At 40.3% G+C, this 24,107-nt stretch overlaps 1 protein-coding gene and 1 long non-coding RNA gene across 8 annotated transcripts in view; both read right to left on the bottom strand.

The window, feature by feature from the left end:
• Window positions 1–22,241, bottom strand: part of MAST2 (microtubule associated serine/threonine kinase 2) — a 197,486-nt gene extending 175,245 nt beyond the window's left edge. For all 7 annotated transcript variants that reach the window (XM_072867325.1, XM_072867323.1, XM_072867322.1 and 4 more), the window contains exon 1: window positions 21,819–22,241. In XM_072867325.1, coding sequence (XP_072723426.1) covers window positions 21,819–22,001 — 183 coding nt within the window. In that variant the 5' untranslated portion in view covers window positions 22,002–22,241. The remainder of the gene's footprint in view (window positions 1–21,818) is intronic.
• Window positions 10,841–18,829, bottom strand: LOC140654221 (uncharacterized). Its single transcript, XR_012043362.1, has 3 exons — window positions 17,793–18,829; window positions 16,956–17,051; window positions 10,841–14,075 (listed from the first exon to the last, which is right to left on the bottom strand). It is a non-coding gene; the product is annotated as an uncharacterized lncRNA (long non-coding RNA).
• Window positions 22,242–24,107: the final 1,866 nt, after the last annotated feature.

Below are 24,107 nucleotides of genomic sequence, written 5' to 3' on the forward strand. Positions count from 1 at the left end.
AAGTAGACATACAGAAATATACACACATGCTTTTAATATGGTCTGTCCTAAATGCCTGTAACATCTAAAATCTGCCAAGTGTTTCCCAACTGTGACAGTCAGAAATTACCATACCTCAAAAAAAACCCCAAACATGGGCACTCCAGGTTACAAGCAAATTAGTTAAAAATCTCACTATCCTCTCGCACTCCTTATGCTTCAATTCCAATAAATGTTCCCAGCATCCTTCAACATCTAGCTACTTCCCTGAAACCAGTCATAACTCTGTTGAAAGGCCCTACGCACAAGATGCTACTGGTCATACCCGCAGTCCATGTACTGCCTGCTTACATACATCCCTAGAAAAGCCAGCTTTTTCCCCCACTCTCACCCTGCACAGGCCATTGCCATGATTGTCTTGCCTTCACCAGTGCATTTAGGTTCCTTTAGGAAGGGGAAGCACAGTCCTGCTCATCAGGCTGATGCAGCAACTGTAATTGCTCTTCCACCATGTTCAGCTGAGTTGGGGCAGGGGAAGAAGGCGGCAGGCAGAAGATACACAGAAGCCAGTGCCAGTAGAGACAGTATCCCGCCCACCTGGCTGCTACCCATCACTCCCCAAATACATCTGCACCCAAGATAGAAACAGAATACATCCCTTAAACTGCAGCTTTGGGGCACCCCCTTTACGTCCTGTCCTCCCACCCAGCACAAATGCCAGAAAAGAGAATTTGGGGAAGGGGACGCAGGAAAGGGCATCAGCGAACAGGGATAAGGTTACATGGAATTTCCTCGGCTGCTTCTTTGCTGCTACTTCACTTCCACAAATATCTCTCACATCTTGATGATGGTTTAGAGTGACATCCTTAGCTTGAAAGGCACACCTTACCTCACTAACAAATGTCCAATAAATCTAGTAATTTTACTCTAAGTCAACAACTAATTTAACATCCAAATCAACAAAAGGAACAAAAATCAGCACATGCAAGAAAATAGAACTTTCTCTTCATTTGAGAGAGAAAAACGAGGTATTCTTTTGCCTGCAAAAAATTTCAGCAGAACAATACTGTACAAAAAAAAAAATTGAGATTATTGTATTAATAAGAATACCCATCAGCAACTAAAACTAAAATTTCAAGATTAGCATCAAGAAAAGTGTTCCAACTGGGACATCTTTCTTTGTTCAAGGTTTCGGGGTTGTTTGGTCATGGTTTTGTTTTTTGGGAGTTTAGTTTTGTTGATTTGGTTTGGTTTGTTTTTTTCCCCCTCAGGTGCACATTCACCTCTCCTCCAACATACATATAGGTCTCACCCATCTTTCTCAGTGAACTGCAACTAAAAAAAAAAAACCAAACCACCAAAACAAACAAACAAAAAACACCTACCCCACATTCATTCATTCGGGGCACCAAAGTAAGGAAAGGCAGTAAAGTCAGAAACAAAAGTACCCTAAGTCATGTTACAAGCAATTTATGTATTTTACATCTCTCTTTTTCCATCCAGTATATAGGCATTCACATAACCCTACCAACCCAAGAATGTGCCCACTTCCCTACCCTTCCCCTTTCCCCTCTATGCAGAGTCTCTTCTTACCAGTAAAAATAATTACAAATTCTTAGTATTTCTTCTTGAGTTACAGTACACAAGCTTTTCAGATCTGATAATATCTAAATCAAGAGTACCCCAACTGAAGGAGCACATGGAGCACCAACACTGAAGGGCACACCTACTTCTACCACAACATCCGCTCAGCTGCAACATCCTGCCTACACATACCTTTCAGGTCAACTCAATGGTATATGCTACTTCTCAAAACGTCATTCCATGTGCATTTCTTCAACAGCCATCCCAGCTTAAGCAACTCCTCCCCAGCAGGACTTGTACCACAAAGATATGAAAGGAACAGTAGAAAGGTAACAGCTTCCACACTCACCAAAGAATCTAGGCTGTCTTCTACAGGAGATAGGCTTAGTACATATTACATATGGAAAATTCTTCATAAGCCCTTTTTTTGTTAAGCACATTAAACACTTGGGCAATATTCATAAGACTTCATAGCTGTTGAATGTTTTGAAGAAAGGGACCCCAATCACACTCTGCAGGTTTATATACTGTTAAACTCACTTTTCAAATATTAAAAAAAAAAATCCAGTGCACTGTTCTGAGACAGCCTATTATGTTTTAAAAAATGCTAAGTACAACACTGCCAGTTTAAAATTTCATTTTCTAAAAGCTATGCCTATATTGTGTCAGCAAAACAATGAAGTGGGAAAGTTTTAACTTGACAACAATAAAGTTGTCTTTCATAAGACTAATTTATTTCACTCACCCATCAAAACTCAGCTTTAATATAGCGATTCATAGGCGAACTACATGGAAATAGCACTGGTTTATGTTACCACTCTTAAACAAGGAAGGCAAAAAAAAAAAAAAAAAAAAACCCACACAGGAAGAGATCTTTCCTTGTACTTGCCCCAAAGCAAGATACAATACATACAACGGACAGAAAAAATCCTACACAACATTCAAATCAATGGATAAAGAAACTCTTTGCAGTGATAAAGAAAAATTTTGCTTACATGCTTTCAAATTACCAAATTAGACTACCAGAGCAAATGGTTGAAAGCACAGACTGCTGTAATTTTAAGGACTCAATTTCCACTTCTCAAAAAGAAAAAATTCTTGCTGCTTTAGAAATGAAAGCATTAGCAAGCACGTAACAAAAACACTTTGCTCATACAGTGTGAAAAGGACTATGAGCCTCTCTCCTTTGATTTCTTTTCAAAGGTGATAGAAAAAAAACTTCTTAATTTACTTTGGCCTTGTGTCTTTTGCCACAAGCTAAAAATCAGGCTCAAACAGCCAGATGAATCCTGCAAAGCTTAGAGCTGAAGATAAAAGCATCACACAAACAATCTTGATTTGCTAGGCAAAGATTATTCCTATTGGTCCCTTCAAAGGTATACAAAAGTTTGCTCACATAACTTGAAACAGTAGGATATGAAGAAGAATGGCAAAGGCTTTTCTTGAATAGTGAGAGGCTCTGCATTTTTCAGCTCGATCACTTACCACACTTGCACAGAAAAACAGCTAAAATAGTTGTGGCACTGGAAATACATACAAGTCTGTTTCTCTTGCCTGAAATCTCACATAGGGGCTATTACACTCAGCAAGATGGAGAACCAGACAGATTGCAACAATAGCTGCAGACAAAAGACAAGAAACCAAATGTGCTTCCTGATGTGTAAGATTACACTAATATCCCACGTTAAAATCCTGATCTGGTAATTTCAGAATACAGCTACAAGGAACCTTCTCAGTCATCTTTTCCATTCCATTGCACAGGGAAAGTCTCCCAGGCAATTCAAGCAAGAAATAAAAGAACAAGCACATATACCACTGCAATGATTTTAAGCAGCTTTTTTTTTTTTTTTTTAAATGTTCATTTAATGGTGCTGCAAGAGAGTAACACAGCACAGATCCTTAATCTACAAATAGCACGTGAATACTTAAAGTGTGGATGTGTGTCAAAGTACTTCCTTGAACTGCCAGATGAAGTACCACAGTTAGTGAGACCAATATCAGCAACGGATGGATGTTAGGAAAAAAAACTTCCTAAGACCTGTCTTTATGGCTTACATTTAAGATGTAACAGATCATACAAAGGAGTACTTCCTTACATGTAACTGTGTTATAACTAACTCAAAAATATATTTTTCCCCAGGGATCTCTACAACAAGCAAAAATACTCAACTGTGACTAACAAATATTCAAAACTGCAGGTCAAAACATGTTAAACTATTAGCTGGGGGAGCAAGGGGAAAAAAAAAATCTACAAAAAAGTTTTCTACGAACAGGTAATTGATTAACAAGAAAAATGAGAAATCTTTTTTTTTAAGCCTAATGAGCACAACCACCTAAGGTCATCTGGAAGTGAATTCTAGCAAACTGTTAGAAAGAAGAAAAGAACGAAAATTTAAATACCATAAGTTGGCAAAGAATACACTAATACCCTGTTTTTTAAGGAAGATAATCAGTAAGTAATGCAACTCAAGGATCACTTAACACTTTCTGAATTTTTTTAAAGCAAGAAAAATAGTCAACACTGAAAGCTGCATTTTCTTTTTTTTAATACAGTACTGTTTGTCCTTTAAAAGATAAAAGCCTGTTATGTCAGGATTGTGTTCACATATCTGAGAAGCATTCTTTTTCTTCTCAGCCTTTCCTCATCGCTTTATATAATGTGTGTACATACCCTTAACAAAAGATAAATCTGATCCTGTCATTAGGTCTGCTCTAATATACTTTAAAATACACTGAAAAAGAAAATTAAAGGCCTAGAGAACAGATCACAAACTAAGTATCTGTCTAAATAAGTTCCAATTAATGCAATGGAATCACAGTATTTATGCTTTAGTATTTAGCACTGAAATATGCCCTAGCTTTCTAGCCCAGGCATGACATATTGAGGGAAGAGGGCCAGCAGTTTACCAGGAAGCTGAGGTGAGCCCATATGTGACCAAAATTGTAGGCTGAATAAGAACTTGCAACTAAGACTCTTCTTAACTGTATCTGCTTAACTCATGTACTTGCCAGCAGCATCCCAAAAAATGTGAGAAACAGCAGAATCAAGGAAAATTACATTAAATCAACATAGCCTCTTAGAGGCTGTAATATATTGGTTTACTACATCAACAAGAGAGAAAAGCTTTACCGAATATATTACTTTATATAAAAGTGTCAGTATTTTAAAGACAGAAAAGATTTTTACAATATTTTTTCTCTTTAACAGATTTATTTGAAGAACTTTGCAATAAATCCCAACATTCCCATAAAGGTAAATATACAAACTTAATTTAGTGTCAATATTAGGTTTTCAAAATGACTGGAAAGCTAAGCATTATTGCCACAGTGATGTTTTCAATAGTTATACAGTGTAACATGCACACATTTAACATTCTCGATACCTATAGCTTCCTCTGTACACTCATCTGCAGTTATAACGCAGATGACAGAAAAGTTACAAAACAAAATTAAATCCTTTTGTGTAAAAAAAAAACATCCCACAGTTAAACAAGAAAAAAAAGAATGTTTCCTGAAAGACATGGTATCAGCCACCGGTACTATGAGATACACCCTCCTTGTCTGGTTCCTCCAATGGGAAGATTTTTTTTCTCGTTAACTCTTCAGGAAACAACTCCAAGGCATGTTTGATCAGAACTAATGACTTAGAAGCTTTAATGTTGTTTCACCAGGGAAGTTCAAGTTGTTAACTTTGTTGCCAAGTGTTCCCAGCTGCAGGAACGCATTAAAAACCTTGTTAAAAAGCAAAAGCAAATATTTACAGCTATGTACATTATTACCCCCTTTCTGAGGATCATTGAGATGCAGAATCATTCTATTCCTAATGGAACCACAGTCTAGAGGACAAGGTGATTATTTAATTTGTGATTAAATGATATCAGCTTGAATGTTTGGTCCCTATATGAAAATACAAATACCACCACAATGGTTTACACAACCAAAGTATTTGATCCTACTTCAGGATCTCCTTACTAAGAGACAAATGGGTAGTGTAATTCTTGAATTCAGCTTCTAAATGCCTAAAGCCAAAAGAATTTCATCTAGGGAAGAAAGAGCAACAGAGCCTCGACTAAAGTCTGTATTAAACTTTACAGAAGCTCAAAGAAACCCCTTATCAATATATCAAGACTCAAAACCCCACTACATGCTCACTAGTTACACTGAAAACAAAACCAGTCTGAACAAAGACACTGCATGTTAAAGGCCACATCATTCCTTTATCATTGGTATTCTCACACAAGCATTTCAAACATAAAAAGTTTGTATAGAGCAGGGAAATTAACTCCTGGCCAGATAGAAAAACATGAACAACTAATTAATCATTTGTACATTAGAATCCTGTCTGCTATAACAATTAAAAGAATTATGACCAAAAAATGTGATTTATAATAAAATTTAGTGTTACAAGACATCAATAACACCTTCTCTCTGAAGATTTTCTTCCATTAAACTCAGAAGATGTGCCAAGCATGTGACGTGTCCCAACATTACTGATTAGTATTACTGCAAGTTCTCTTTAGCACCCTATGCATTATCAAACAATCATTCATCTTCTACATTCTTGTCTATTAGATTTTATACAGTCAAATAGAGATGTAAGTTTAGATTTGTTGAAGACCATAATCCACAGTATCAACAAGCCAAAACTTCTCATTCGCCAGTTTCTTACAGACTTATTCAGCTATTTATTACACAGGAAACACTGAATATAACACCTTTTATTACAATTATGTTGTAAGAAAGACTAGAAGGGGAACTGCTTAAGGAATCAGGTGAGTAGCAGAAACACAGCTGTATCTTAAGCTGTGCATGTAAAAAGGCCTGTGATTTCATATTGGCTATAAAAAGAATTATCAGAACATTCTGCAGGGTGCCTTGATTCGCTGCAGCATTGACGCTATTTTTTTTTTTTCAGTGAGTGATGCTAATTTTTTTCCTGAGCTTTCAGATCTCCAACTATATTTATGTTTGTTCACATTAGAAACATTGTCTCACCATGCCATTCACAGGGAAAGAGCAAAACAACATAAAATACCTACTTATACCTGTGTAAATTCTCTTTAATGCCTATAAACAAAGTTACAATCAAGTCATTTTCATTGGGAATGTAAACTCCCTCTGTTTTTCTACAGATATGAACAATAGGTTAAAAGTTCACTCAATTTACATAAACAAACAATTGCTTCATAGCAATAGGACCTGGAAGAGAGTTTCCCCTAATTTTATACATTACAGACAGGAAGCTCTGGGTCACATTTCAAAAAACTAAGAAGTTACCTGTATTAATATTTGATTCTCAGCCCAAAACAATATAGAATTTTCTATGCCTAAGACACAAATAAAATATATTTAAAATTAAAATACTAGCTGAAAATACAAAGTTTGGCAAGTGAACAATAATACATTGTATTAAAATGTGCATGCTGTATAAAAATGACTTATTTACTAATAGTGCAGAGTTCTAACCTTCTTTTGAAAAAAGCACTTTCGAAAGAAAAATGTAAAGAGTCATTAAGTTTGAAGTACAGTCTCAGATAAAAGTCTCTGTTGGTCCAGTATGAGATATAGCCCTCAAAAAACTGTCCCAAGACTAAGGGAGCTAGGAAAGAGAAATCCATGCCCAACTGCTGTTCCAAGTCTTGTTTCAAATGAAGCTGCCTACAAAGAAAAGAAAAAGGTAACTTACGAACTGAACTTTGGCAGGGAATCACTCAGGTGTGTTAAAGGCGCTTTTCTAATTAGACATTCGATGACTACTTACAGGTGTGTAATACAATGTTAAGACTTGATCTTAATTTATAAAGCTCACTTGAATAGCACACACTGCACAGAAAGAAAAGTACAAAACCAAAACACACTACAGGAATCCTCTTTAACCACACTACTTTTTTGCCCAGGTTGCTTTATCTATCACAACTATCACCTGAATAGTAGTAGCAGTAGAACCATCTGTAGTTAAGACAGAGATTAGTGGCAAAATAAAATCTAACAAGGCACAATGGTCTGCTAAGAGTTAGAACACTATTTGTTCACATACATGACAAAGAAAGACCAAGATACATTTTAATCTGTCGTTATCATCACTGAGGAATATTGTTATTTGCAGCAGGAAAAAAAATGAAATACTTTTCTTTGTTTGTACAGTGAAAGTTCCAATCCTTTGCATCAATATTTTTGTCTCCATGAACCATCTGGAATCTTCTCACTTCCTACCACAAATGAGATAAGCACGTCAACGCACAGAAAAAATAAGAAGCACTTATGTGAAGTTTTCCCGAGAACAAATTTTCCCTCAAACTCAACAGCAGATCTGCACACGTGGAATGGGAAAAAAATTATCATTTGATTATAAGACTGTAAATAAAACTACCAATGGCTTTAGACCTAAAGGAAATGAAGTTCACCTTTGGATACACAACAAACACTTAATCCTTAGCTTTTCTTAACAGAAATCACATTAAATGGCAGACAAAGATAAAGTAATTCACAATTCTTATCGAAGTCTGCATGAAGAAATGGAGTCTCTATAGTCTGGCACAAAAGCTTCTCCTCACCAAGCAGCATAATACAGTTCCATCCCAAAGAAACAACAGCCAGAATTTTTTCAAGGACAAGCCATGTATTTCTTCCCTTCTGCATGAGAACAAAAACAATGCCCAACTGTTAGGTTTATGAACATCACCAGGCCTCAAGCTCAAACTGAAAGACTACAGTCAGCAGACACTTCTAGCAGAATTGTCTGCTAAACTGGCAAAACAATGCTGTAAACAGCTTCTTCTCTGTCCTAAAAACAGGGATCAATGCAAACGTCAAAGAACACACAAATAACTAACTGAATGGCTAATTTAACTTCCAGGGTCACGTATTTTTGCCACCATCTTCACACTGCACAGGTCCAATTTAAGTCATTTAATAAAACAGAGAAAGATGTATTTGCTACTAATATGTCACTGCATCCATCTATAACTAAATGTTTAAACATCTAAATGTGTACAGTCACTATATTAACTATACAACTCATTTATAAGCTTTCCTCTAAAACAGTGACTATAATTTATTTATTTGTACTCTCTGATCTTCTGGTGCTGTCCAGAACACTTAACATCAGTCCTGACCACTTGATTTCCTTTCAAAGGTCTTTTCTAAGGCCCCATATTAAAATGTGGGGTTTATGATAACTTATAATATTTATTATAATTATTATATGTAATAATTTATATAATTTATTGTATGTATTTACAAGTGCTTGTAAATACACTGAAGATTGAATGGTGTGATTTTAGTGACTAATAAACCTGTTTTAATTATTAAGCATTCCATTTTTGAGATGGCATTTCCTTGCTCTGGGGCCTTACAATGGCTTATTTAAAACAAAACTGGGGTCTCACTCCATTTCAAATGGCAAAAAATACAGTCATAAGAAGAGCCATGTATTTCTGAGAGGGCTGTTGCTAGCCCTCTCAGATAGTCCTCAGTGAACAGAGGACATACATCTACCAAGAGATTAACAGAACAAATATGAAAAAAACAATGCAAGACATTAAATTATTTCACTGCCTATCGGTGCATTTTTTTTTTCCTAAGTAGCTCCGCAAGTCTCCATTACATACTCTTTTCCAGTTTTGCCTTTCCAAGAGTTTAACACTTTACTTGCACTAGCGAAGTTGGATTCTTTGGGTCTTGTACATACTTCCTCAGAAAGCTCTGAAAGCCACATAAAGGACAAAGATATCTATGCAGTTTTGCTGATTTGTGTACTTGCTTTGTGATGACAAATTTTAAGAAAGAGTGCAGACAAATGCAATTTGATGATTCTAAACTGTATGCTCTTCAATGCAAAGAGAAGCAAACCTGAAGTTTAATACCTGGGATAACTGGAAATCAACATGCAGAGGGAGACAGCCTTACTGGAAACATGGAACCATGCTTAAACCATTTGTAGAGTATAACTCAGGTGTTTATGCAGTCCTTCTGCAAGTGTATGACTCTCAGTATCACGAAAAAAGCATGCATAAGCAGCATTATCAAGTTCCAGTTATTATACATAGTACCAGGAAGGCATACTAGAAAATCACTTCTTTTTTTTAATCATTCTTATTGAGCTCAAAGTATGACAGCTGTCTATTTGAAGGATAAAAGAAGAACATGCTTGAGCATCAACTAATCAATCTGACAAGTACCACATTTCATAAAAATCTGCAAGCTTCCTGAAATGCAGCTACAACATGTTTTCACAAGTTTTCATCCCACAGACAGTACTGAATTCACCTCACTCCTTAGTGGATGTACCTTTTGCACTTAGTTTTTGTTTGGCTGGACTAAGAAAAGATGACAAAGTGTCTCAAGCCTGGGTCCAACCATACACATAATTCAGTCTTTAGTAAAACTGCTTTCTATATGCTGCAGGCCAGCATTTGTTTACAATTGTAACCGTTCTGTATTTTCTCTTCTGTCATGAAAGACAGACTGGTCTGTGAACTCTTTTATCAAATCCAATAGGGAAAAATCAACAGGAATGGCAGGACCTACAAAATCTTTAATAAAAAAAAACCTGATGTGCTAGCAGCTAACATATCAAAGTGATAAACGCACAGAGTGTATACTGAACTAATTTCCATAAGACAGATCACAGTCACTGCAAGAAATTAGGGCTAGCAGAAAGTAGCCTCATATAAGCAACAAATTTAAATGTTACTGGAAATCTGTCTTGAATGGATTGCTGGATGTTTGGACAATGTGCAGATAATGGAAGTAGCACTCCAGAAGTGCACTGAAATTCAGCTTCTTATAACTATTGTTAAGTATTTTTACTATTAGTAGAAGCTGAGATACCAAACACCTACAACAAGAGTTTCAGAAATACTAGCATGACATATTAAAAGCAAAAAAAAAAAAATTATCCAAGTGTCATTCAATTAAGTAGTTAAATAACTTATTTTGGCTTTCTACTGTTGAAAAGGTTTATGGTGGATTACTTGTCACACTATGTAGTAAAAATCACTAGAGAAAATCTTCCTATATAGACAGTTCATGAAGGCATGTGTGGACCGAAACTGAATCAGAAATTACATTGCAAAAATTCTTAAACTCCCCAGAGTCCAACCTTAACAGTGCTATCTGCTTCTGGAAATTTAAACAGGTACATGGAATATTTTAAAGCACCCTCTTGCTTTAACATTCATGAAAACCCAGACCAACTAAAAGGTTTTAGAAAGTATTTTATTTTTAAATTGTTTACTATATGTATAACAAAAATTGAAAGTATTTACAATGCAGTTTTAATAGCAAAGGCATGTTTTTTTCCTGGAAAGAAACAGAGCATCATCATATTTTCCATGTAAATAATGGACCTCCATTAATGCTAGAGCAATTCCAAACAGCAAAAAACTGACAAGCTAGACAGCTAGATTTTTTTATTATTGCTGGGTTTTCAGTCTTGAACCCTCTTCCCTCACTGCATTGTAATGTGTATTTATAACAATAGAACATTTGAAAATAATTTCTGACAGCTTACTAGTTTTAGGGTTCATGAGACTTAAGTTGTAAGTTAGATAATACACTACCACAAAAAACACGGCTTAGAGGAAGAGCAAGTTAAAAAGTTTTAAAGCAAGTTTTAAAGTTAACAACAGAGCTACTTCATTACAAACCAAACAATGCCTTCAGATCTTTCTAATACAGTGGGATATTGCAGAGCATCAACTTCCTACAGCCAAGAGTGACATCTACCAAGACATCAAAAAAACAAGTGCATTTTCCTCACCTGAAACAGGTTTTTTTTACTTCCTTGCAAAAAGGTAGTTTTTTGAGTGACCATGGACTCAGCTTCTTCCTCTAAAGAGCAGCATTTTCACCAGGCTTCAAATAGTACTACATCACTACAAAAAAACACTAAGCACAGCACATCATCATTTGATGTGGAAATGAAATTGCTAAGACCCTACATGACCTGTGTACTTAGCTACTGTAGTTCTTGAGGAACAAGGTCTCAATGGGTGATAAAGCTTTGTTTTAGTCTCAAACAGTTCACTAATCTGGTGGTCTTCACTGCTTCCTTAGCTTCAGCTACTCAGGTTCCATGAATAAGAATTAAAGAGGAGTAAAAAAAAGTTGTATTTTAAATAAATGCCTATCATCATACCTATAATAACCCACTGCATTTCTTATAAGCACCAAAGCTATGTTGGCTTATGGAGCACAACAGGCAGCTCAGGCAATAAAAATAACCTATCCAATAAAAAGAAAGAATTGCCTCTTCTAGAGACTCTAAGAACTACCTTGACAGGCAGGAGAACCTTCACATTCTTTGTGCTACAAGAAGGCATATGAGGTTGCTCAAGTAGTAAGTCAACTTCTAGGCATAAAGTCAATAACGCATACCCATTCCTCAACACAATACACATGGATATTACTTGGTTTTCTGAAGCATGCAGTCATGAATATATCCACAGTCTTTCTGAGTGTTTTGTAGATGCCTAATCCTCGCCTTGGACAGCACCCCACTGTTACCCTCAAGTGCTCTGTAACAAACACTAAGTAGCAGCAGCTTTTCCCTTCAAGCTAATAACTGATTACGATTACAAAAATAAGTAGCCCCACAACAAATCCAGCCACTTCTGACAGAAGACGTCTCTTGTCTCCTTCACTTCTATACTCCTTTTGGACAAGAAATACAGTGCACTGCTGAACTCGGATGCAAATCATCAGCAACATGAACACCTATATATTCATAATCTCTCCACTGCCTGCTTAGCTATTCTAATATGCAAGATACAAAATTAATGTGGCTAATTAATAGACAATATTTGCTCTTACTCTTCACTCATGACAGGAAATTGAAATCTCACACGGGTGAGCTGAATCATCTGAGCTGCTGATGCAATGCCTACCTACTTATTGATTTACACAAATCGATTTAAACAAATTAGGTTTGCCCATTAATATTCAACTTTGAGGGAGGTGCTGTTTTTATTATATCAGGCCAGCAAAGTGCCATATGCCCTTTGGCTCTATTTTGCTAATATCTAACAAGCCCATGGCAGAATTGGTCACTTGACTCTACGTCCCTTTTGTCTGCTTCTAGATGAATCTTTTGGCTCAATTCTGTTATTATCTAACAAGCACATTGCAGAATTGATCACTTGACTCTATTCCCCTTTGCCTGCTTTTGGATTACTCTCTTCTTCAGTCACTTCCCCACCCACCCCCGTATTTCTAAACATTAGCATGTACAAGTGAACTCAGAGTGATATGTTGCCAGCAGCTGCCATTGCCACCCGATCAAAACACCGAAAGGCAAAACTATGGCTCATGAAGAAGTCAAGCAGGAGTAGCTCTGGCATCAACAAGAATCAGCTTATGGAAGGCAGTGAGACATACCTACAGGACCCTGAGACGTTTGTTCTTTCTGGCTAGTTTTCCTGCCTCCTCAGGAGAAGGACAGAGAAGAAAACAGAGACAGAACCATACACGTCATAGGGACCAGCTCCTTCTTCCACAGCTATGCTCTGGCTTGTTCACTACCTTTATTTCTCCACAGAGAAGGCAATAAACTTGAGAAATTAAACTCTGAGGATGAGTAAGAATGCATGCCAGGCAACCATATGCTCTGGACTCTGGTTCACCATATTAGAAGCTTTACGGGCTAGAACTTGGCATCTTCTTATAAAAGAAACACTTATTTTTTGCTCTCTCCCTGTAATGAGAAAAAGAGCTAGACGGCAACAAAGAAAGGGAGATGGGAAAAGGAAGTCTGAGGTCTGCAAACAGTATCTGAGTTTTTATTGGTAAGTCACATCCACAGCTCGTAATTTAGGAGTCTTTACCAATGTCTTCCTTAAGACTTTCTTTAGCTCCCTTGATGAAAGCGGCACAGGACAGAACTGCCCTAAGATCAGCCCTAAACGGCAACAGTATCCCAAAATAGGTAGCTAGAAATATTTATGTAAACACATGGTTCCTGATCTTCTAGAATTCAGCAGCACTCCATCCCTCCTTTGATAGGAAGGGGCAATAACACTTACAGAATATATTTTGCTATGTTTTATCTATATTTGCTTTCACGGAATCTGTAATGTGAATATTAAAAACTACACTTTACTGCAAATGCAATCTGCATTGCTAGGAATACGTCCATTTGATTCCATTTATTGGCTTGAATTTTGGAAATAAACTTTCATCTTCTTCAGATTTAAGTTTCATCCCAGCTTGTAGGTTTTGATATGAAGTTAGAAGAAACAGCTTTGAGTGTTGTGAGCTGTTAATCATAGGGGCCATGGCTGGGGGAGCAGAACAGGAGCTGCAACAGGGCTCTGATCAGCAGCCCGAGAGATAGAGGTGTAGAGAAAGCTCAGAAGCAAAGTGTCAACTGAACTTGAAAAGCTTGCTTCTTCACCTATCAAACAAAAAGGAAGACTCATGGTAGAAATAACCAAAGAACACCAAACTGTTATGCAGTCTACGTACAGGGTTCATCACAATAGAGGTACTGCCTTTAATAGCACTGATGGCACCTAGAGGGAAAAGAAAAAAAGAGAAAACGCTTATTATATTTGAAGCACAGACGTCCTGATTAGGAAAAAAGAAAGATCTGTTCGATTTCCAGGCTTGCCACACAGCAAGGAAAGCATGGTAACAGCTTCTCTGCAGCTGTGGAGGCAAAACAAATCTGACTAGCACTCTGGGGTTGGCCAGTTTCTCCCTGCCAGTCACTGACTGCTTTCTAAAAAAAATGAACAGGGTGAGAAGTCAGTGGAAAAGATCCTTTGCCATTCCTTAAAAAAAAAAAAAATCAAAATATAAAGACAACATGAAAGGCGGGAAAAGCTTTCTAACCTAACGTTTATAAATAGTCTTGGACCAATTTGCACAATACCCTGAATACAGGGAGTAGAAATATCCACATAGGCATAATGTTACAAAACTCTCTCTCATATGACACACCCAACTGTGGTAACACAATCCTCAAAACTGTAAAAAGACAAGTATCAAACAGTAGTGGAGAAGTAACCTTGTCTGTGATCACTCTATTCCAGGCTGCTGGCAGAATACTACCTATTTTTGGTGCACACACTCCAAGAACAATCAGGAGGGAAGCACAAAGTGCTAGAAGCAAAAGAACTCAGTGTCTTCTGTTCCAACTGAAGTTAGATTTTACATTTCAAATACTTATACATGGAAAAGATATCGGATAGAATAGAATTTTTACTGCCTGTGCTAGCATAGGCATATTCCACAGCTGAAAGTTGGACATCAGACAAAACAAGCCTTGAAATAAGATGTGGTTTAGTTTCCTAACTGCAGGAATAATTAAACATTGGCAGAGCTTTCCAGAAGAGGTGACAGACACACCATGATCTAAGGCCAAGATAAGATCAATTTCTAAGAGAGATGTTTTAATTTATCTTTCAGGAAAGCTCCACAGCTTGCACATGTGGGGAAATCACACTGGGTAACCACAGTAATCCATTCTGGCTTTGGGACATATAGATCTACAAAGTTTCAAAGACAGGTGGAGAAAAAGGAATACTTTTGCTACTCTCAGGAAGTTTGTAACACTACAGTTCCAAATGACTGTAATAGTTAAAGGATTTGATTGTAAGTTAGTTACCTTGTTCAAAGCTCAGGAAATACTTTCTATCCAATGCAGAAATGAAAAATGTACTGTCTGGGGAACACGCAAGACGTCCCCTTCTTCAGGCATATCAAAATTTACAGCTGGAGATAGTCTACTGCACTGACTGCCCTATAGAAAGGGCTCCCCCAACAGAAAACTAACCTGGACTAAGAAGGTTTTTCATCTTTCTCTATATTATGTATGCAGCTTGCCTGTTGGCATCAGTTGAACATTTCCCATACAACAAACACACATGCAGCAGGGGAGCCTCCAGGTTTAGTAACATTTCAGTCCAACTCTTTGTCAGCAGCAGCCAAGTTAAACTTCATACAAGACAAAGGGTCCATCTAACCCAAAATCCTGCCTCTACAACTTGCAGTCCCTCTACCAGTCCCTTGAACTGCTTGTTGAGACTCTGCTACTGTTGTCTCCTTCATCTCTATTATCCTACAAAACCACGAAGTCATGGAATCTACTAATAAATCCTCTCCTGGCGCTGGCCATCCACAGCAAGAGAGGGAAGCTTGACAGAAGTGAGTGTAAAATGCTGACAAGCATGGGGTCTGTTTCTGTTCTGTTACCCCGCCACATCTCCGAGCAAAGCACCACTGGGCAGCACCCACTAGTTCCCTGGATGCCTTTAGAGCACAGAATGCTGTTCAGCAACATTCAGTGCTCAGTGTCCTCTATTTTTACTCTTTTGACCTTCAACCTCCATCCCCCTAGACCTTCCACAATACTTCAGCTTTCCTCATATCTGTGTTCTCCCACTGCTTTCAGAGGAAGACAGGATTCAGATTTGTTAGGGACAGGCTAACACCCACTCCTCATGGAAAAAAACCTGTACAAATAGCAAAGACATTCCCTACAGACAAGTAAAGGGAAGCATCATGCATTTGTCCTGTTCTAATGTTTGTCTAGATGGTAGTTAATTTCAGCTGTTTTCCTCAGGCAGATGCAGCCTGCCTATTTAATAATCTTCACTAGATCCCTCCTCCAGTACTTCAACTCTGAATGCTTTTTGCATCCATTGCATCCTTTGGCAAAAAAATTATCCAAAATTATCCAAATTATCCATCCATTACCTTTTGCGTGAAGATTCTCCTTTTAAGCCTGACTCCTAGCTTAATAATAGAAGAAACAGTCAGCTGCTGTTTGCTGTCTAGCCTCTACATACCAACCATGGTCTTGTATACTTCCATCATAACCCCCTTAAGTCATATCTTCTAGACACTGAAGAGTCCTTTATATGAGAACTTTGACCTTTGACTTCTACCTGAAGTACAAAATGTTAATAGAAGCACCTCTGACAAATATTGCCTATGATCCATGGGGGATCTTTCACAATAAATATCACAGTGTCTCAAACCAATTATGTGAGCATGATATGGAAACAATTTGAAGCTTATAATATGCCTCTGGATGAGGGTGACTGTCACTCCTAAGCAACAATAACTTTCATCTCAACTTTCCATTTTTCTCTGTCAATGCAGTCAGCAAACATACGATGATTAAGCTGATACTTTACGGAAATCCAAGTGGGCTGTGTTTGACAAAGATGCCCTCACTCAATGAAACTAAACTGTCACGGGATAAGAAGGACAATTCAACTATGAATTAATGACTGATTAACAGATAGGAAATAAGAAGTTGGAACAACTGGCCTTTTTCCCCAAAAAAGAGGGATCACCAGTGGAGTCCCACAAGTCCCACTGTTCTGGGTTCAACATCTTCGACATTTTTAAAGCAAAATCTAGCAAAGAAGCTTAACACTTACGTGACAGAGTTTGCTGACAATGGTTAAACTTATTCAAGGTTGGAAAAGCAACGGCCAAAGATCTGAAGAAGACCTTAATGATACTGTTTAAGTGGGCTGTAAAATAACAGTTAAGATTAAATGTAGATAAATGTAAAGTGATGCACAGTGTAAAAAAAAAAATCCTAAATTTATATACACAATGACAAATTCTGAACTAGTGTGGAATAATTGCTGGAGGTGACTTAGAAATTAAACTTATATTCACACTTTTAAGTAAGGCACAGCATTGAAGAAGCTTCCCGGGTGGAGTGTGGCTGACATGCAAGGAATCCATTCCATCGAAGTTCCCTAGGCCTGCAACCTTCGATGTCGGCAATGCCAGGGGAACTTGGTGTGTTGGCTCTAAGAGGAACTGCCTGGAGGGTGGAGCGGTGTGGAGACACCACGGCCAGGCTCTGTGATAATATGGGAACTCGAAGGTACCATGGAACCGATAAGCTGCATATTTGCTACCTTGGGCCAACCGTCTGTCACGTTTTTAACAAAATGCTGTCCTTTTGGTGAACTTTGCTCATTAGTTCAGGTTAGGTATTATAACCTCCTAATTAGGAGGTTATAATACCAAAACACACCTCCATCCCAAAAGCTACCTGCCTCCAAGGTGCGACCACCCCTCACTGAGCTTGCGCTTTGAATTTTTCTAGTTTATACCTTTAAAGGCGAAGCAAGAAAACTTTACACCAATCATAACAAAAGTATGTATGACTGGAGTCACTCAAGTTCCACCTGAAAGGTAAAAAATAGTATAAAATAGCTTAAGAGAGAGAGAATGTTAGGGAAGATACCATCACGTACCACTCTGATTTCTGGGATCAGTCAACAGGCTGAGCCTTTCTTCCCCCTCATCGGGACACCTTTGGGTAAGATTTGAACACTTGATTATACCAAGTGCCTCCCCGGGAAACTTAGAAACCTCTATAGAGTTGCTTTATATCTTTTAACGCGTTTGTAGTCGGCAGTGTTACTCATACTCTTGGTATTTGCACGTGCTTTGCAGACAGTGAATTTATCGCCGGTAATCCAAAAGAACCTGTGTATATGTTGCTTTAATAAACTGCACTCTTCATTAATCTAGCCGTGATAGTTCTCATTGAACACGACCAGACTCTAAGTGTGGCCATGGTAGTTCATGGAACACGACTAGACTGAAGGTGTATCGCGTTATTTGTGCATCCGTAATCGTGATAGTTCAGTACACTGAACGCGACTGGACTTATAACGCTGCCAAATTACTTTAACACTGTCACCTAAATAAACTCTGTTTCAGTGAATGTCCTTGAGAGGGCTCTGACAGGCAAGCGTTGACTCTGATGGGTGGCTACATATACTGTCCTTAGAAAATAAACCGTTGACCAAGTCTGAGACTGAGACTGGACTTAGCCGGACCTAGACTCCTCTCTGAGAAGGAGTTTAGAAAGCAAGGGGGTCCTGTCTGAACCTCGTGACTCAACGGAAGGGTTTCCCCCCCCCCCCCGGCCACATCTCAGACTCCTATTAGTAATGCGACAGTAACTTTTAACACAACAACTAGCTATTAGCACTTAAAAGAGTGATTGTGGAGTTATAAAAGACAGTTCCACAGAAGTGCCAACTCAATGCTTAAAGACTGTCAAGAAAAAGCAGGTAGAAGATTAAAGAATAAAGCCTAATACACTGTATAAGTTTACAGAGTGTCATACACTGAAATACTGTAGCCTGTCCTGGTTATTGTTCCCCAACCCTGTTCCTCTGATCCCTGCATCACTATCTCCAATCAGGAACATACCTGCAAAAGGTATAAAGAAAACAGCAAGGACAATGAAAAGGATAGAGTCACTTCTTTCTAAAATGCCTCTGGAAAAGTCACAAGAGATGGTAAATAAAATAAAAAGTTATCAACCCATAAGCCACACAGAATAACATGGATTCTCTTTTTCAATGCTTCTTCCAATACAAGAATTAATAAACAAGGCATGAAACAAGCAGGTAGAAACTTCAAAAACAAACAAAAAGAAGTGTTTTTTCCACACAAAATGTGTTTAAGCCTTACAACACTCAGCCACAGGATGTTGTGGATGCTATAAGTATACATGGCTTCAAATACTGATTGGACAAACTCACAGAAGAAAAAACCCACTGGGGGCACTAAAAACAAATATCACCTCTAGTTCTGGAAACCTGCGAGCCACAAATTACTGGAGGCTGGGAGAGGTATTTCCTCAATATACACTATACTCTTCTCCAAGCATCTGCTTTTGGCAGCTCAGAGAGGCAGGATACTGGGCTAGAGGGATCTTTACTGTGACCAAGTACAGTCATTTTTATGTTCTGACGTAACCCATAAAAAAGTGAAAACATTAATTGTATGTACGTGTCAGAACTGTAAGCATAGCACATTAAAGGACCAGATTTTCAAAAACCTAAAGGTCAGTACAGTGATTAACTACTACAGTCACAATTTGGTAAGTACTTTTTCCAACATTAGAGTAGCTTAGTCTCCTCCAACCACAAACTTGTGCAAATGTATGGCAAACAAACTATGAAATCTGAATTTAATTCAGAATGGTTCCCTGCAGCTGTGCACACTGTTGCATTGGTACAGCTGCAGGCATACTACAGGCTTAGAAACAACAGGGCTACTTAAATCAGAAGTGGCCCCAAAGGAAGTATTTGTCAAGCTACAATCTTCATCAGTGGAAATGGAGTATCACACTGTCTTTTGCATCTCAGAAGGCCCTTTCCACCACATCCACACTACCAACTCCTGATGTTTAAAGAAATACTGAATTATTGATATTAAAGACAGAAATGCTGTGAGTAGACTTATTTGTCCTGTTTATTACATTTGTCCAACATATCTATCTATTTCCAGTTGCTTACCGCATTTACCAAACTTCCACCACTTCAAATGGAAGACAAAAGGGGACAGGGGATGAGAGGTTCTCCTTTGAAGTTTGGGGGGCATCTCACACAGGTTGAGTAGAAGAAGCCTTCTTAACTTTAGCTGCAAAACTCCTCAAAGACTCCATCACACTGAATATTTGCCATCAGGTAAAGATCTGTTCCTACAAGTCACATCAGGTCTTAGTTAGAGCACCCAAGCTAAAAACAAACTGGCAGTATCTCCCATGAAAAAGCCTTGTGCATCTCAAAAACTGGCATTTCTGAATTTCCAGCCTTTCCTGTTTTGCAATGTTGTTTTGGTGAAGCTTTCCGAGGGTTCAATACATTATATGGTATGTAGCATGTTCTGTATGTATGATTTGTAAAAAGATTATTTCTATTCTTGATAGCTGTGAACTAATTTCCTCTAATTTTCATGTCAATATCATATACAATATGTCAAAACAGTACAAACACCCTGCATTGCATTTGGTAGCTCCACCAACCACTATTTTCATAGAAAGTTGGGAAGAAACTAAGTCACCTCTTCTGCTTTTAGATTTAATTTTTTTTCCTGAATAAGGACATTAGTGTTCTTTAATTGTTTGAGGAACTGATAAGCATCAAAAGCAGCAGAACCTCTTAACCACCTGGCTTAACAAGGCACTAGAGAATAAAATAAGAAATAAAAAAATAGAGCTCTTCTTCCAGGGCCCAGTCTGAGAAATCTATATTCAAGAGATATCCACTAGTCAAAGCCAAAACACAAGTTTCCTATAATTGAAGGCAATGTAATGCAGCTTTTCTAGAAAAAACTAAGAAATTACCAAAAAAAATAGAGTAAACCTGTGCATCTGCAACAATGACATAAACTTAAGACACCTTTTTGACAAGAAAAGTCAAAGAACCTCGTTTTTCACTTTGCTCCTAAAAATGGCAAAACAAAGCAATGAATTACTGCATCCTGGGAGTCTTCATACTTGTGATACTTTCTCCTTCTCTTAAAAAAAGAAAAAAAAGCATTATTTGCCATCTACATTTTTAAACTGCTGAGTCTTATCCCCCATTTTTCTCTCTTTTAAAACTAGGAATATCAAAACACACTGAAATAAATTTTAAGATCTCCTGGGTCTCTCATCCCTGTTACCCCAAGTAGCAATCAGTAGATCCTTTTTTTGTGGGGATGAAAGACATAAAAGTGGACACACTGAACTTATGCACTCTCACTTTTAACAAGCCTATGCATTTTCAAATATCTGCAAAGGTATGTTTCCTAAATAAACCACTTCTTGCGTTTAGAATTAAGACCTAAAAAAAAGCTGGGAAATGCATCACAATTAACGTCACAATTAGGAGTGACCTCCAGAAGGTTATTAGCAAGAAGTATTCTGTAATTATTAATACCAGCAAGCATATAACACAAACTAGATTTCACTGCATCCTCCCTCACTTCTTCATCGGCATGCAGGCAGGACTTCTGGCACCACCACGACCCCACCACCACTCACTCAACGCCATGCCCTCAGAACACTGACACGCCACCACTCCATTTCTGACCACCAAGTCTGTTCTTTCCTCTCCTAGGGCATCTACCTGAGGAAGCGTATGTAACGTGAGAGGATGCTCGGAGGATGCAGTCTCAACAAGCGCCGCTGCACGCAGCCTCCCCCCACGCCGACCCCTCCCGCCGAGCACAGCACCTCACCTCTCCCCGACCCTCGGCCTCCAGCCGCCCCCCGGCCACTCTCCCCACCCCGGAGCCGCGGGAGCTCCCGCCCGGGCCAGGCGCACCCCTGCCCCGCGACTGCGGCAGCCGCAGCCCGGGCGGGCGCGGAGGGCGGCACCGCCGGGCGCCGCCGCCCGCCACGGTCCCCCGCCACGCGGGGCGCGCGTCTCCATGCCAACGGCCGCCACCGGCCCGGCAGGGCCCCACGCCCCGGCCCCACGCCCCGGCTTTACCCTCTCCGGCGCCTCCCGGCAAGGCGCCCCCGCGGCCCTGGCGTCCTCCGGCTCCTTCCTGCCGCCGCCCCCCAGCAGGGTGGCTCTCCGCTCCGCCGCGCTGGCGGCCACCGCCCGCCCGGGCTCCCTCCGCGGCGGCGGCGGCGCCGCCGCTTTGTCCCCCCGGGAGCGGCCCTTCCTCATCGCGGCGGCTTCTCCTCAGCGGCGGCTGCGGCACGACTCGGGCCCCCGCGGCGCGGAGCCGGCCATAGCCGGCGGGAGTCACGGAGAGCCGGGGCGGCGCCGCCGCCACCGTCGCCGCCACCACCTGCGCGCGGGGCGGAGGGACATGCCCGCCCGCCGCCGCCGCCGCCGCCGCTCCCGCCGCCCGCCTGTCAGGGAGCGCGGGCGCAGCGGCTGCCGCGGCGCCGCCCCCCCGCCCGCCGGCCGGCCGGCCTCTGCCTATCGCGAGAGCATCGGCCTCGCGGCGGGGAAGAGGCGCGAGACTTGGGGGGAGAGAAGGCGGGGAGCGCGCGAGACTTGTCACGAGGGGCGGGCGGGAGGTGCGAGGCGGGAAAGGGCGCGGGGCATCCTGGGAAGGCAGCTGGCGCGGCCGAGGGGCAGCCGGCGCGGCCGAGGGGCAGCCGGCCTGGCCGAGGGGCAGCCGGCCTGGCCGAGGGGCAGCCGGCCTGGCCGAGGGGCAGCAGGCCTGGCCGAGGGGCAGCAGGCCTGGCCGAGGGGCAGCCGGCCTGGCCGAGGGGCAGCCGGGCCCTGCACGCTGCCCCCGCCAGCCCTGCACCGCTGCCGCTGAGACCGCTCACGGAAAGGAAGAATAAACCCGGGGGGACCACACCAGGCCGGCAGCCTGGCTCCCGGTGGGGCTGCCCAGGCAAGTGATGCCTTTGGGCTGCAGAGGTTCCCCTTCCATGCTGGGAGAAGGGGAGCAGGGCTGCCTCGTTGCGGTCACAAAAGGAGGCTCAGAGGTGTAAACTGATGATGCACAACGCAGTAGTGTCTCCCGAGAATGAGGGCAGCGTTTCTGCCCCCATCGTCATGATCTGGGAACAGCTCAGGTGCCCAGCAGCAACCGGCTTCCGTATCAGAAACTCGTAATTGCCCCTGAAAATGTAAGGTGAGCGCAGAACCTTTCCTGTGGTGTCACCGGTAGTAAGTGGCATTTGGGAAAATGCCACACTTCTTTGTTCCAGGAGGCCCACCTGTTCCTCCAACGTGATGTCGTGGGAACCAAGCCCCAGCCCCCCAGAGTGCTCTGGTGACTGGAGTGTCTCTGGGCAGCCCCCAGCCCTCTGCAGGAATGCCAAGCTGCCGAAAAACTTGTACCAGCTGCACCATCAACTGCTACAGCCCACTTCTTTGTGGAGCAGATTAAGATGTAGTTCACCATCTTCTCCGTAGAAAAGACAAACCTACAGAGATTCATTACCTCAAGGAGTAATCAGAGCATATATCATCATCTTGTGTTTCATCTCAATAATTCACACCCTCTCAGCATTTTTGTCTTTGCAAATTATTTCCTGAGGGTATAAGTTACCAGTTTCTGCATTCATTTTTCACAAAAGCAACTTCAAAGTTGTCTTCTTTTTTCCACTATTACATAGCCAGGAACCTTGCTACTGCTGCAGAAAAAACAATTCTTTCTCCCTTTTTACCAAGCTGAAAAGGCTCATACATCTTCAACCAGAAGTCTGATTTTATAAATTTTTTATTCATTTTGTACAAACAAAGACAACAAAAATACACTTTCAAATGATTTATTGATGTAGATGACTGGGAGCATTTTTAAATAATTATTAAGAAGATTTAAATCCTTGCTGAAAAACTATTTCAAGATGCTGGATTAGTCACAGAGATCTTTTTCCATTGTAATTGTATATGATAGAGATGGACAAGCACGTGGAATTTCCCAGCTGGGAATCCTGCCCTAACTAAATGTAAATAATGCAAATTTATGGAATCTTGGCACCTGTGATAATGTGGGTCTATTAGGATGGCATGGTGCCTCATCATAATTTGGCTGGATCTTTGCCCTGTTGCAACATAGATGCCAATTAGTTATCTGTTGGTTATGGCCTGTGGGCCACCTTGCACTGGCTCACACCTGTTCACTTCATGTGCCAAAAAAGAATTCATGAATACGGGAAGAAAAGTCACAATGAAAATTTGGATAACGCTACCTGCCTTTGAAACATATTGAAAACAAATCTTCAGTTGTTAGTTTTAGATAGAATTGCAAATAGTTGCCTTCTGGTTCAGTATTTTACTCAAAAAATTTTACAAATATTTTTGATC

Source organism: Ciconia boyciana, chromosome 7, assembly GCF_034638445.1.
Source record: "Ciconia boyciana chromosome 7, ASM3463844v1, whole genome shotgun sequence".
Classification (NCBI taxonomy): Eukaryota; Metazoa; Chordata; class Aves; order Ciconiiformes; family Ciconiidae; genus Ciconia; species Ciconia boyciana.